This window comes from Esox lucius, chromosome 1 (genome assembly GCF_011004845.1).
Source record: "Esox lucius isolate fEsoLuc1 chromosome 1, fEsoLuc1.pri, whole genome shotgun sequence".
Lineage (NCBI taxonomy): Eukaryota > Metazoa > Chordata > Actinopteri > Esociformes > Esocidae > Esox > Esox lucius.
In genome coordinates this window covers 26,005,410-26,020,443 of record NC_047569.1, presented here as the reverse complement: position 1 = coordinate 26,020,443, position 15,034 = coordinate 26,005,410, and the positions used below count along the sequence as shown (strand labels likewise).

At 42.3% G+C, this 15,034-nt stretch overlaps 2 protein-coding genes across 10 annotated transcripts; one reads left to right on the top strand and one right to left on the bottom strand.

Moving 5' to 3' along the window:
- The first annotated feature begins 330 nt into the window (after nt 1-330).
- Nucleotides 331-5,742, top strand: LOC105010897. Its single transcript, XM_034293526.1, has 6 exons — nt 331-509; nt 3,660-3,813; nt 3,902-4,091; nt 4,184-4,378; nt 4,689-5,124; nt 5,464-5,742. The coding sequence occupies exons 2-6, from the start codon at nt 3,666-3,668 to the stop codon at nt 5,740-5,742; spliced, it is 1,248 nt and encodes a 415-aa protein (XP_034149417.1). The 5' UTR covers nt 331-509; nt 3,660-3,665.
- A 930-nt stretch (nt 5,743-6,672) lies between these two features.
- Nucleotides 6,673-13,021, bottom strand: dcun1d5 (DCN1, defective in cullin neddylation 1, domain containing 5 (S. cerevisiae)). 9 transcript variants are annotated; one of them, XM_010870060.4, is made up of 11 exons: nt 12,895-13,021; nt 11,806-11,857; nt 11,228-11,298; nt 10,973-11,014; nt 10,755-10,857; nt 10,071-10,162; nt 8,804-8,874; nt 8,610-8,701; nt 8,411-8,519; nt 8,170-8,274; nt 6,673-8,086 (listed from the first exon to the last, which is right to left on the bottom strand). In XM_010870060.4, exons 5-11 carry the CDS (start codon nt 10,823-10,825, stop codon nt 7,865-7,867), a joined length of 762 nt encoding a protein of 253 aa, XP_010868362.2. In that variant the 5' UTR covers nt 10,826-10,857; nt 10,973-11,014; nt 11,228-11,298; nt 11,806-11,857; nt 12,895-13,021; the 3' UTR covers nt 6,673-7,864. The 9 variants fall into 9 exon arrangements, with proteins under 9 accessions (XP_010868362.2, XP_010868418.1, XP_010868372.2 ...); XM_010870116.3 differs by lacking the exon at nt 11,806-11,857 and having other exon boundaries at nt 6,673-7,188; nt 7,984-8,086; XM_010870070.4 differs by lacking the exon at nt 11,228-11,298 and having other exon boundaries at nt 10,947-11,014.
- Between the last annotated feature and the right edge of the window lie 2,013 nt (nt 13,022-15,034).

Genomic DNA, 15,034 nt, shown 5'->3' with positions numbered 1-15,034 from the left:
TTGTCCAGATGTAGCGGTGGTAGCTTGTAGCAAACTTTTCTGCAAACAAAAGTAATATCTCAATCTATTTCGCATCCGGATTACAGTTACAGTTCAGAAACAATGTTTTTGCAACGGGATTCGTTATTTCCACTGACATGCATAGTATTTTAGCGCCCTCCTGTGGCCACTGTTTGAAAGGGCAGAAGGGCTACTGTTAAGTCTGCCTGGCTACTGCAACTTTTGACCCTACTGTGGAGCCGCAGTGGGCGACAGTAGAGCCAGTGTCCGGGACCGATGTGGCATCATTCTGTCCGTCTATCTCTGTCTGTCACCCAGTGTCATTAATGTTTAACACAAAGGGACCGGACATATGAAAAGTCATGTGAGAAATTGCACTTTAAACTCCATTGAAGGAAAGCAACATTCACATCGGACAAGGGGAGATGATCATGAACCATCTACTTTTTTAAACGGTTTGTTCACTTTATTGTGTATTTAAAAGGAGAATACTTGGACCAAACAACACAGTAAGTCATAATTATAAATAGTGAAGAAACCTGTCAGATACCAATCAACTAATTAATTAGATTATGGTTTGTTAATTATTTGCCTTTGCTTTGGAATAAAAAAATTTACTAGCTATTGGTACAGTGTTCAACCAAAATGAATGTCATCCCTCACAAATAAATGATTCAAGGTAATCAATCAAAATAAGAAAATCTCAATTGTGCAATTATTCATTTACAAAAATATTTGGTGTGAAGATTGTCAACCTAAATGTAAAAATGGTTAACCCACCCTCAAGGATAAAGGCACTGAGCATTTGACTATATATCTTTGTGTTAGGGAACTCACTGGAAGATTTTCCATGTTGGTTTGGGCTCATTGTCTTGCTGCCATCCAGTCAGTGGCAACCAGGTTTTTGGCTAACATGTCCTGGTAGTTTATGTCATTGACCTAAACAAATACTCCAGGACCGGTGAAAGCAAAACAAATCTCATAACATCAGAGATTCAGCATCTTATTTTACAGTAAAACATGCCTGGCCAATTATCTCTATTTTAGGTTTAACTCAAGTTTTAGTTTCAACTGTAGCACCCAGTTCCAATTCAAAGACCAATGCAGTTAAACAAACTAGAGGCATTTACATATTTTGGTTGCATTCAATAAAGGTGTTTCTTTCAGGCAAAACATCAAAATGCTACCTGCATGGAACTGATATCTAATTGATGAGTTTGAGACCCAAACCTCTGACCCCAGATGAAACAAAGTTCTGTAACACGCTGATGCCTGGATCCTCCATAGCCTCCCGAACCATCTTCCTCCACGCGTGGGGCGTGCACTTACATTTCCTTCATCATTGCCCTAACTGTGGCACATTTATATTTTGTGTGACGTGAAGTGATGGTCTTATGTTTTATGACCAGAAAATAAAAGACTCTAGAAATGCTCTGTATGCACTAAAAGCATATTTCTCTCAAATTTGGTATATACAGCTCTGGAAAAAATTAAGAGACCACTGCATAATTATCAGTTTCTCTAGTTGTACTGTTCATAGGTATGTGTTTGAGTAAAATGTATAGTTTTTTTTTATTCTTTAAGCTACTGACAACATTGACTGACAACCAGTCTGTCACATTGCTGTTGGGTGACTTTATGACACTCCTGGCACAACAATTCAAGTAGCTCAGATTTTTTTGATGGCTTGTGAAATTCCATCTTCCTCTTGATCAAATTCCAGAGGTTTTAAATGGAGTTCAGGTCTGGAGATTGGGCTGGCCATGACTGGGACTTGATCTGGTGGTCTTCCATCCACACCTTGATTGACCTGGTTGTGTGGCATGGAGCATTGTCCTGTTGGAACAAACAATTCTCAGAGTTGGGGAACATTGTCAGTGCAGGTGTTCTTCCAAGATAATCTTGTACTTGGCTTGATTCATGCGTCCTTCACAAAGACAAATCTGCCCGATTCCAGCCTTGCTGAAGCATCCCCAGATCATCACTGATCCTCCAACAAATTTCACAGTGGGTTGAGACACTGTTGCTTGTAGGCCTCTCCAGGTCTCTGTCTAACCATTAGACGACCAGATGTTGGGTAATGCTGAAAATTTGACTCGTCAGAGATGACCTTACTCCATTCCTATATGTTCCAATCCTTATGGTCTTTTGCAAACTTCATCCTGGCTCTTCTTTGCTTCTCATTGATGAAGGGCTTTTATCTAGCTTTGCACGACTTCAGTCCTGTCCCTAGGAGGCTGTTTCGAACCATCCTCGCTGTGCACTTCACCCCAGCTGCTGTTTGCCATTCTTTTTGTGGGTCACTTCATGTCATCCTTCGAATTCGAATGAGTTGCCGGTCATCTCGGTCAGTGGACAGTCGTTTTCGCCCTCTGCCAGTCTGTAGCTTTGTTGTCCCCAATGTCTGTTGCTTGACCTTGTTCTTATGAACTGTTGTCTTTGAAATTTTCAGGATGGAAGCAACCTGACGCTCACCGTATCCCTCTGCCAGTAAAGCCAGAATTTAACCCTTCTTTTCCTCACTCACAGCTTTTCTTTTCAACTCTTTTGTCATGCTGAATAGTTATTTTTTTACTCAAATTACCTTTGAGGTACTACTTGCACTGTTTTTGCCATCCAGAGCATCCAGAGCAGTGGTTTTTATACTTCTCCTCTTGAAATTAGATTTTGTTCAGGTAATCACCTAATCAGTACCTCATTAAGTAAAATGAGGTGTGCCTGTGTTGGAATTTAACAGACAGTGGAATGGAATGGCTGCCATACATGTAGAGATGCTGATTTAAGAAACATTAGGAGTGGTTTCTTAATCTTCCAGAGCTTTATGTGCATTAGATCTCTGTTAATAAGAATTTCCTGTTTCCCAAGATAATCCAGACAGGAACAGTGTGAGCACTAGATAGGTGCACCTTGTGCTGGGAACAATAAAAGGCCATTCTAAAACATTCACAACACAATAACACAGATGTCACGTTCTGAGGGAGTGTGGAATTGGCATGACGACTTCATGATTGAATATTCATTTCTCTACCATAAGCCATCTCCAACATTGTTTTAGGGAATTTGACAGTATGTCCTACATCCAGCTTCTCAGCCGTCATCAGCTCATATTTCAACACAATTATCCATGGAAACATTGCATGCAGATCAGTACGCAATTCCTGAAAGCTGAAAATGTCCCAGCTCTTCTGTGGCCTGCGTGCTCACTAGACATTTCACGGATTGAGGATGTTTTCAATGCTATGGATCGACGGTATCAGTGACCATCAGATGATAATCTGTATTCCAAGTCTTGAGAAATCAATAGGTTAGGGCATAATTCATTCATTTCAACTGAATTATTTTCTTATATGAACTGTGACTCTTTGAAAATCTTTGACAAAGTTGGATGTTGCATGTATATTGTTGTTCAGTATAAATACATGTTACCTCATTTGCATACCCCTGTGAAACATGAAGTTCTCATTATTTTGGTGTTTTTTACAAGAATCCTTAAGGGTGCAAATAATCAACAAAAAAAAATCAGTGTTGTTAATTTTTTGTGTTTATTGCTCATCTTTATCAAGAGTACAAATTATGTTGGAGGTGAATATAAGATTAAGTTTTTGAAGTTTGGAAAAATGTTGTAACAATATTTGTGTGTGTGTGTGTTTATGTTTAAGAGATTAATGGGGATGAGAAGAATTCTAGTGCCTCTGCTGCTTTGCTCAGCCCTCTGTGTGGGTGTGGTCAGCCTAACCATAAACCACACCTCCCGCGTCAGATTTCACACAGGGAGACGCATCACATTGCCCTGCACTAAGACAACACTTACAGGTGACATCATTCACACACAGTCACACAAAATGCTGCTTTTGTGGAATGTCCCTGACTGTCGCCCTTATAATGGTGTTTCTGTGTGTAGGGGTGGTCCAGTACTGGCACACCCCATTCGGACGTGTCCAGAACAGCAGTCTCCATTTCAACCAGGAGGATGTGGTTGCTATGCAACATGACGGTAGCCTGCAAATCCAGAGCTCTACTCCTCAACACAGCGGCCTGTACTACTGCCTCATACTGGCTGGAAAACATACTACACTCACACCTTACCTGCTGTAAGTATGGAGGTGCTATGCTGTCCTAATACAGGTGCACATTACAGGTTATATGGTGTCATTTAGAACCGTTTTCACTCTTTACCCTTCAGGAATACTTGCGGTCAACAGGATGGTTCTGACAAACCCCGGCGAGTGGTAAGGAGCGTTCTGGCTGGTCAGGCAGAGGAGAAGGATGTTGCTCTGGTTTCTGACGGTGTGTTTGAATCAGCTGTGGTTGCGTCAGTCGTGGTGACGTTTCTGGTGGGGTTCAGTTTTGGAGCTCTGAGTAGGACACTACTGGACAGGTGCATGATTCAACTCTTAGTTAACATTCATTCAACTTCTTTTATTTACACCTTAATATAAATCAATGTATTTACATCTTAATGTTAAATGGCTACTGAAAGTTGAACATGGGCCAGGAGAAACTATAATTATCATTAGCTGAAAATCAAGCTGTATAAATAAAACAAGTATTAGTTTCTCCTGGCCCATCGTCATTCAGAATACGGAACATCACGTAAAACCGAACCACTCCAGTTGACATGTCCTTTTATGGACAGCTGATATTCATTGCATTTATGTTTTGGTAAGTTTGATATTCTCTCCTCGCAGGTGTATGAACCGGCTGCGGTCGCTAGGCCAAGGTTGTCGTAACCATGGTGAAACAGTCCGCGTGGCCTTCCGGAACAATGTAGAACCGGAGGATGACTCCACCTTGTTAACAGTTGTTACCATGGAAAATGCCAACAGCTCCCCGCCGGCCAAACCTAAGAGGAGCTTCCGGGGAAAACAATCTGTAGAGAATACTGCTTATTTAGAGGGCTGCGACCAAGAGAGAGAAGTGAAAGAGAGGGAGAAGGGAGACCGCATAGACAGAGATGAGAGGAGTGGGAGAGAGGGAGCAGTAGGAGGGATAGACAGCGAGGAAGGGAGGAAAAGGAATGACAGTGAGGAGAGGGAGAGGAAGGAAATGGAGGAAGGTAGTGAGATTGAGGAGAAAAAGCAGAGTGAGATTGAGGAGGGGAAAGAGAGGAGTGAGAATGGGGAGGTGAAAGAGAGGAGTGAGAGTGGGGAGGGGAAAGAGAGGAGTGAGAGTGGGGAGGGGAAAGAGAGGAGTGAGAGTGAGGAGGAGAAAAAGCAGAGTGAGAGTGAGGAGGGGAAAGAGAGGAGTGAGAGTGGGGAGGGGAAAGAGAGGAGTGAGAGTGAGGAGGGGAAAGAGAGAAGTGAGAGTGAGGGGGTGAGAAAGAGGGAGAACGTGAGGACAGAAACCAAGGGAATCGTTGAACAGGGAGCATCTAGCAGCAGTAGTGGTGATTCAGATATAGGGTCTGCTAGGGCAAGAGATGGAGAAGAGATCCAGGGAGATCAAAAGCGTTCTGTCCCCCAGCTAGCCAGGCGGAGTCGTGTAATTCGTCTGTACCAGTACGATGAGGACGGGCATCGCTATGGTCACCTGCCTAACCCCATCCCCACGGATCATCCCACCCCCCAGCCCAGGCAGCGCTCCTTGTCCCTCACCAGGCTCAGTGCTATCATGGCTACAGCCACTGCCAGCGCCCTGGATCCCACGAGCGCCCCCTGTCCAGAGCCAGGCCCTGACCAAGAAGACCTCCCAGCCAACTCCACTCAGCGCCAGGAGAGAGCAGTCTTTCAACTAGGGATATGAAGCAACACTATTATGTTTTTTCATTAAACGTCTCAGATTAGGGCTGCTGTTAAAATGATCAGGCCAGTTATCATCGGACTTATTTAAACTGCTTTGCTTGAGATACATTGATACGGGACATAGTTCTGCTCGTTACTTGCAGCCTCTGAACAGAAACCTCATATTCAATTGTAGAGAAAGGCTAGCCAGACGGTTTAAAAACAGAGGTTTTGTAGTGCCTCTTACTTTACAACAGGTAGAGCCTCCCACATTCCACTCCAAAATAATAAAAAAACAATTTAAATCACAAATTCTCACACACAATTTCAAAGACACAGATTTAAGATTGAGTTGTCATCAAATCCATTCAATTCCATGATTCTTTTGAAAATAAAATCAGTAACAAAACAAAATATAAATGTAAACCTGTCTATAATTAGTAGTTAATATAAACTTTGTCCCAGTGTATTTGGTTATAAGCTTGTCCCTAAGCTATGACTGAGATACTTCCAACACCTTCAGAAAAACATATCAAGCCCATTAAAAATAAACAAAAACATTTCATCTTACAAAAAACATACAAAAGCTCTGAAACCCAAGCACACAAGACAGTTTACCTGATGATATACTGGAAATCCAGCTGATTCCTGTTTTCACATTGGACTAATGAAGGCCACTGATATGTTGAGCCTCTAGACCGGGGAATTCAACTCCTACCCTATGAGGTCCAGAGCCTGCTGGTTTACTGTTCTACCTCATCATCAATCGGACCTGTCTAAGATCTAAATCAGTCCCTGATTAGAGAACTGCAATGAGAAAACGGAGTGGAAGTGGCTTCGAAGTTTAGCGTTGAGTTTAAGGGCTGTAGACCATCCAAGCATCAGGTTGAAGGTGTCTAGTACAAATAACCAATGAGAAACTCATTCTAGCATTCAAAAGTTAGAAGCAGGGTTGGTACAATTCCATTCTTTATTTTCTTGTTCTGAAAACATACTATAAACAAGGTAAGACTCAAAAATAAAGGGAACAAATATTCAAGGAAACAGAAAAATTCCCTAGTAGATCTAAAGAACCCTGGCTAGAGAACTGTGGCCACAGATGCAATGCATATGAAAAATAGTTCCCCCTTTAGCTTTTTGTGGGTTTTTTCCTTCTTCTTGTTGAACTTTAAATGAACACTGTAAAAGTCTCTTCAGAGAAACACAGGACTCCAGCAGTAGCAGAGGCCATCCCTGGAAGGTGTGTGTGCTGTGTTTGTGTGTGTATGCACAGTTCATGGAAGGGTGTGTGCTGCGTGTGTATGCGCACAGTCCATGGAAGAGGTGTGTGCCGTTTCTGTAGGTCTTAACTGGAGGAAGAACATATTTGTGTGCTTCTCTCTTCCTCTTATTGGTGAGTGTGTCCTCCACTATAACGCCACCAGTCGAGCTTTCTGCCACTCCACAAACTCATCCAGCATCACTGGCCCTGCAGAGAAAAACAACTGTGACAAGGGCAGCATTTGTATTTCTTTGTGTGTTAGTGATGAGCAATTAAAGCCATTTGATTTGTTATAAATAGTGATGTTTTTTTAAATACATTTTGCATTATGGGTTGAAGGCTGTAGCATATTAAAATTAAACATGGAATAAAACCCTGTTGTAAAGGAAACATGAATTATGCCCGAAATGTCAGGGAATTGGAACGTCAGTCCATCTCTTCGTGTGCTGAAACTGTGTCATGCAGCAAGACTACGATCCACAAAACAACAGATCTACCAAAAGCATCAGACCAAAACACAAACATACAACTACAGGAAGCGTTTGGTTGCAGAAAACATTGGCACAACCAGTTATTGACAGTAAAGGGAACGCAATGCGGCTTACAAAGCAACAACAGTCTCTACCATAGACTGGCAAATGAACGACAGCCGTTAGGCGTCCAATGGCTTGTGTTCATTGTAGTTTTTTCTCTCCATTCAACATGGTAGAATACAAGCCTAACAAGTTGGAAATTCCCTACAAGTTTTGGACTTGATAGGACCTCTTCCAAGGACAATGGTACAATGAGCTCACAGAGAAAAATCGGGTTGACATTGGTTTAAAAAGTAAAAGTAGCCCATTAACCCAAGTCACCTAAGGGCGGTGCCAACAGGGCTGGGGTGCTAGGTTTTGGAGGTAGAGTATTGGCTGCTGGCCTGTGAATGGGCTGTGCACTGCAGCACGTGCCAGAAGCAGTACGATAAGCTGAAGAGCTCAGAGAGATGTGTGGGAGAGTACTTACAGGCTCCATCCTCATCATAGTTACTGAGATCTGTGCTGACTGTACGACTGAACTCTAAGACATTATACCACTGGTCCTTATTCATCACCTTGTACTTGGACTGCTATGGAGGAGAGAAGAGAAATAGATTTTAGAAGGGGGGGGGTCACGTTGCTTTGCTCAGTCTGTGTGTGCACATTTCATTACCTCTAGAAACTGGTGGAAGACAGGGAAGAGCAGCCATGTTCTGCCCAGCAGCAATGCCAACATGGACTTAGCTGTGTCCATGTCCAAACTCCTCTGGTCTTTATCCTGAGGGAGGGAGAAGGGGAGGAGAATGAGAGACCCAGGGGAGGCGGAGAGGTAGGGGTAATATCTCAGCCAGTCAAACACTGTCCGGTCCTTCTGCCAGGAAGATTTGACTAGGACCCATTGACAGGGGACTCACCCTGGCAAAGTCAAAGGCATATCTGTAGATGTTTTTAAAGATGACCGTGTCATTGAGTTGATTACGCAGGTAGTCCAGTTTCCCCTGTAACCTCTCAGTACAGTCACACCTATAAAGGGGGCAGCAGTGTCAAACATTCTCCCTAGTCAAACCTGCAGTTACACAGACACAAGTGATGTGCGAAATCAAGGTTACTCACTGTAGTAAAGTCATTCCCTTGAGCCACTCCTCCTTAGTGAAAAAACCCATATTTGGGGCTTCTAGTTTCCAGGCTAAAACTAACATGATTATCTAAATAAGAAAGGCGGGGTCAGAGAGAAAGAACATAATTATCAACAATGGGAGGAGGGGTGGCTGAATGAGTGGATTTGCGAAGAGGAGAGGAAGACTAACATTTTCTGGTTCCACTCCTATGTCTTCACAGAACTTCTCCATTCCCTCCGGACCCAACACCTCGTCTGGACCTAACAGGCAAATGGTAGAAATGACGTTTAAAACAAAAGAATACAAACCGCAACATGTAAGGTTTGGTTCTGGTTTTTCATGAGCTGAAATAAATATCCCTGAAATTGTTGGGGACAATAAAAGGCCAACCTACTATACAGTGAATTCTGCAGTATTGTAATATAACAGGACAACACAGACTTTTCAAGCTTCAAAGAGGCACACAATTGGCTTTCCGCCTACAGGAATCTCCACCAGAGAATTTAACTTTCCATTCCCCATCATAAGCCACTTCCAATATCATTCCAGAGAATTTGGCAGTAAGCCCAACCAACCTCACAACCACTTGTAACCACGCCAGCTAAGGACCTCCACATCGAGCTTCATAAACTGATGAAAACTGCAGATGAAACTGTGCATTTACACAACCAAACAATTTCTTCAGAAACGGAATAGCAGCTAATGAACATGCTCGTTGTCCACACCACAGTCTAGACCGCAGATGGGGATTGTAACCGACTTTAGGGGGCAAACGGTCAGCTTCACAGGGCACTGGCACTGAATCCTGGTCTAAACTGTAGAAGCAGACAGTGCGTTTGGCATTGAGCGGGCGAGCGGCTTGCTAATGGCAACGTTGTGGACAGAAGGCTCCATGGTGGCAGTGAGGTCACGGTATGGGCAGGCACAGGCTATGGATTAAAAAAGACCATTGCATTTTATCGATGGCAACCTGAATGCACAGAGACCCTGTGAAGAAATCCTGAGGCCTGTTCTGCCATTCATCTGCCACCAACACCTCATGTTCTAGCCCGATAACGAACGGCCCCATGTCACAATGATCTGTACACCAGTTCCTAGAAGCTGAACATGTCCCAGTTTAGCCATTGAGCGTGTCTGGGATGCTTTGGATCGACGTGTACGAAAGTGAGTCCCCGTCCAAGCAGCTTCACACAGCCACCTTAGGGCAGAACCAACAGAGTATCTACTCTAAGGGAAGATGCTGCATGATGCAAATGGTGGTCACATCAGATACAGACTGGTTTTTCTGATACACCCCCTTACTTTTTTTTTTACCAACAGATTCAAATCTATATTCCCAGTGAAGATATTACCTTTGATTAAGGCCTAATGATTTTATTTCAATAGATTTCTTTGTGAAATTAAGTCAGTAAAATCGTTAGTTTATAGGCCATTTATGTTTATGACTATGACATACCAGCATACTCGTAAAACCAGGCTAGACATTTCTTATTGGAGAACTGGTCCTCTGGGCTGATCAATCGGCTTGGAGCCTGGGGTCTACAGAAACTACAACACAGGAAAGAATACAGTCAAAAAACAACCACAGGACAGAAAACATCAATTAGTACATGGCAATATAATACAGAAACAACCACAACAGGATAGAAAGTCTGAAAAAAACAACAGGAGAGAACACAGTCAAACTACCACACGGGACAGAAGAGTCAGGAACGAATAATCTGGAAAAATAAGAAAAAAAACTACAAGACAGAAGCGACAACAACACAGGATAGAACAGGGCAAATGAACAGATTTAGCCAAGTGAACGAGATAATTCTGAAGTACATTCAGGCATGCACACACACTCCTCTCCTTTCCCGTGGACCTAGGACTGTGCTGCATAAGGGGAGAAATATGTGCTGAGCGCTGAGTTCCACCAGTCAAGCAGCCAGGCTCACTGCATAAAGCAGAGCCAGCAGCAGCTGCAACACACACCCACACACACACAGGCACTCACTGGAATGGGTGAGGAGTAGGAGACTAAACAGTACAGGGTTGGCTGAGGCCAAGTTCCAAACGGTTCCAAATACAGATGCGAGTTTTGGGGGAGGGGGGGCTCAAACCATGAGGTGGGGTGGGTGTGTATGGGGGTCCTCACCTGGTGATTTTACACTTCCTAACTCCAGAGTCATCTGACCCTGAGGACTTCCTTTTCTTCTTCACAGGCATCACTCCACAGGAATTAGCTAGCTGGGCTGGGTCTGCAAGCACACACGCATGGATACACACAAACAAAATTAATATCGGCTCACCCAACAGCGAACCATACTAGAAACGGTATACTACTTACAGATACTGTAGTATAAGAAGTAGTACCTATGTATTTCTCTTCTCCTTGTCCATTCAAATCTATCAGATCTTAAAATAAGAACAGCATACAGTGAGACACTTAAGGTGAACTACAAATCATACCCCAATACCTTTATAAAGCATGCATAAACAAAGTTGTATGATCACATAACTAGTCTAGTCAACTTTCAGAACGCCCTTGCTTTGGCAGTGACTAAACTACCTAGTTAGATTCAGTACCCCTGGGACATCCCAATAATGCACTCCTAAGGCTTAACTTACAAATGTGTCCAGGGCCTGTGATAACGTCTGTAGATCTGCCTTCTCAGCCAGTCCGCACACAGTGTATTATGCTACAGCAACAGACAGGGAGCAGGGAGACTACATGAGTAACTAATACATATACTGGCAAGAAACCGTATCTTCGTCTGGTGTAACTGGTTTTCGCGGCCAGGCAAGGCGTGATCCTAGAATTATTCCAACGTTTAATTTAGTTTAATGTTAGCTGAAGGACCCCGCTGGCTAGCTAGTCTTAACAAGCATGCACATTGTTAATTTCTTTGCTACTGCCTATGTTAACTAGGGTGTGTGATGTTTCTTGTAAGCTGTAAAAAACGACTCTAATACTCTAGCAAGGAAGAAAAGTTACCGTTAGCTAGCTAACCAACAGTGAACTTACGCGCTAGCTTTCAGATTGCGCGCAATGAAGTTAGCTGCTGTAGATAGCTGTCTACATGTACAGACAGCAGACATCAATGATCGCTACTAATAGTATACTAGTACTGCAGCTAGCCAACTAGCTACAAAACAACGAATAAAGACATGGATGTACACGTCTACATTATTTTAGTAGCTATTACCGTTAGGTTGCAGTAGTAAAACGCTTGTTATTAGAATAAGTGCGTCACCGTTCTGAAATACAAAACAAAGGTGAAAAATATTTATAAACCCTCTGTACAGTCATTTTATTATTGTATCTAGGTAATGGAGTACAATTTAAAGCCAATGTTGATGTTATCAAATCCAATGTTCGTTTGATTAACTAGCTAAGTACAATACCTAACTAGTACTATAACTACAGTATATAACCCACATTTAAAAAAGCGATTGAGAATTTAGAATGACATGTTGTGCCTTAGTATAAGGTAGCTAGCTGCTAGTGCTATAACGTCACTGTAAACAGTAGCTAACTTTAGCTAGCAACGCTAACTTGCACATCTTTTTATTAAATAATGTAGCGAATGGGTTACAGTACATAACATGCGGTTGACTAGCAATTATAGAATATTAAGGATTAGCTATTACTGTATATTGATGTCTGAAGAGATATACATTTGATTGAGCCCTTTTCTTAACACAAAATGACATGTACCCTGCAAGATTACAACAACTCACACACCCAAATGCAATGGCTTTGTTTCTTTGTTGTTACCATGAGAGTGATAGCTAGCTAGTATGATGTAGCTAAGTAACCTAGTCAGTCAACTAAAACTGTAAGCCAATTAGGTAGCTAGTTAAGACGGGTAATGTTGTAGTATGTAGCTAGTTATCTCAACTAGCTAGCTATGTTAGCAAGTCTGACAAACACAGCCTGCAACTTCAGTTAGCCGGTTTACACAGGTTCTCTTACTCACTGTCATTTTCAAAGGACAACAGTCTAATATTTGGTACCAATAACACACCACCAGGTTTATATTTAAAATGCCAAATTAGCTAACAGAAATTATAAACGTGTAAATAATGTTTGCTAATCAGCTAGTATTACCTGAAATGCTAAAGTTTATCAACAAAACCGCTATTTAACAATACTACTAGCTAGCTATACGTTAGCTGCTGTTGGCTAACTAAGTTTGCTAACTAACAAATTAGATGTTTACTATATTGCGTCACTTCGTCAACAGATTACAACAATATCCGTTTATTAAAATTGTGAATATTTAATATCAAACCTTAAATTCCGAGAGTTGTGTATCTTTTAATTCACATCAATTGCAACCGCTAGTAAGATTCTTTCCAACGTTTCCAACACCGGTTTAAAGCAATCTGCTTTCTTCCGGGGCATCCGAGCACTTTGGGTTGTACCACATGATTTCAAGGGGTGCCTTATTGATTATTGTAATGGAAATACATAATATTACAGTTATGGTATTTGACAGTATATTTCACAAACTTAACCTAAAATATAATCTGAAGCATAACGTTTGCAAAAATGTGTATAACATAATTACAGGGATTAGGTCATATAACGCCACTCCCCCTCCTCTTTACCATTAATGGAAAGAGTCCGTCGCTTGAAGTCTTTATCCTATTTTTTATAATCAATTCCATCTGACTCTGCCATCGTGAGATTTCTGAAATCGAATATCCTATCTGCAGTAACGTGTTACGCCTCTTGGAAGAGGGCGTTCTAGTGTTCCAAAAAGTAATTTGGTCATTGACCCTCTCAGTTGGCTGACCTGTCTTGACATGTAAAGCGTTACAGAAATTATTCAGTCCCCTTCATTTTCCCTACATTTTATGGTAATAGAAATAATTATATATAATTAAGCTATAGGCTATGATTAATTTTATATATATATCCATCTAAACACGGTATCCTATAATGACAAAGCAAAATGTTTTGAGAAATGTTGCCAATTTATTGAAAATGAAAAACTGACAGTTGTGTAGGTGTGGAATGGGGATGCTTCAGAGCAGCAGGGACTGGGAGACTGTACATGATTGAGGGAAGGATGAAAGGACCAAAACACACAGGGGTCCTTGAAGAAAACCTGGGCCAGAGCATCCGGGACCCCATACCAGGGTGAAGATTAGTCTTTCAGCACAACAATGACCAGAAGCACACAGCCGAGACAATACTGGAGTAACTTCTGGACAAGTCTGTCAATGTCCTTGAGTGGCCCGGCCAAAGCCCAGACTTGAACCCCAGTGAACATATATGGCAGACCTGAGTATTTTGTAGTTCACTAGTGCTCCTCATCCAATGTGATAGAGCTTGAGAGGATCTATAAGAAAGAATGGGAGATGTCCAAATGCAGGTGTGCAAATTTGTAGGGCAATACCCAAGAACACTCAAAGATATGATCACTGCCACTTCTACAAAGTACTGAATACTGGCCTGAGGAATATTGTCCCTCTCCTCTTCAGCGGCTGTGGGAAGCTAGCGGAACACACTGTTGCAAACAATTATCCAAAGCATCCCAGATTTGCTCAATGGCTAAACTGGGGCATGTTCAGCTTTGTAGAGATCATTATGACAAGGGGCTGCTTATTATCATGCTAGAACATGAGGTGTGGGTGGCAGATGAATGGCAGAACAGGCCTCAGGATTTCTTCACAGGGTCATTGATAAAATGCAATGGTCATTTTTATCCACAACCAATGCCTGCCCATACCATGACCTCACTGCCACCATGGAGCATTTTGTCCACAATGTTGACATAAGCAAACCGCTCGCCCACACAACACAAACATGAATCCGTTAATAGCGCATTTCTCAAGTGTGGTAGTGGCCTTGATAAGTTAGTATGACGCCAAACTGCAACTATTTATTGTCCGGAGCACAAGGTGCACCTGTGTCATGATGTTTAATCAGCTTCTTGATACACCATACGCGTAAGGTGGATATGTTACCATTACAAATAGGAAATGGGGATCTAAAAAAAAAAAAAAAAAAAAAAAAAAAGCTGTTTCCAAAACTCTGTAGCTTGGACAGGGGGATGATGTGATCAGCTGTAGCAGAGCGGAGGGACCGAAAGGGTTGGTAATGGGGAATAAGATCAGAGAGGTAGGGTGGAGCAAGCTGATGGAGGGCTTTAAATGTGAGCAGACACATTTTGGAATAAGTGCACTGAGGGACAAGGAGCCAATGGAGTTCTTGGAGGATAGGGGTGGTGTGCTGCCAGGACTTGGTGTGGGTGAGAAGTCCGACAGCTGAGTTTTGAACCATTTATAGATTATGGAGAGATGAAGAGTTGATGCTGGAAAGAGAGTTGCAGTAGTCCAGGTGGGAGGAGATGCATGCATGTGTTAAAGTTTCAGCAGCAAGTATGGGAAGGGGAAGACTAGCTTGGCATTATTGCAGAGTTG

Excerpts from the sequence above, each read along its gene's own strand:
- LOC105010897 (XM_034293526.1), top strand. The coding sequence starts at position 3,666 with ATGGGGATGAGAAGAATTCTAGTGCCTCTGCTGCTTTGCTCAGCCCTC. Across the intron at positions 4,092-4,183 it reads ACACTCACACCTTACCTGCT|GAATACTTGCGGTCAACAGG; the intron begins GTAAGTATGGAG and ends TTTACCCTTCAG. Across the intron at positions 4,379-4,688 it reads AGTAGGACACTACTGGACAG|GTGTATGAACCGGCTGCGGT; the intron begins GTGCATGATTCA and ends CTCTCCTCGCAG.
- dcun1d5 (XM_010870060.4), bottom strand. The coding sequence starts at position 10,825 with ATGCCTGTGAAGAAGAAAAGGAAGTCCTCAGGGTCAGATGACTCTGGA. Across the intron at positions 10,163-10,754 it reads AGGAAGTGTAAAATCACCAG|TTTCTGTAGACCCCAGGCTC; the intron begins GTGAGGACCCCC and ends CCTGTGTTGTAG. Across the intron at positions 8,702-8,803 it reads TAGGAGTGGAACCAGAAAAT|ATAATCATGTTAGTTTTAGC; the intron begins GTTAGTCTTCCT and ends TTTCTTATTTAG.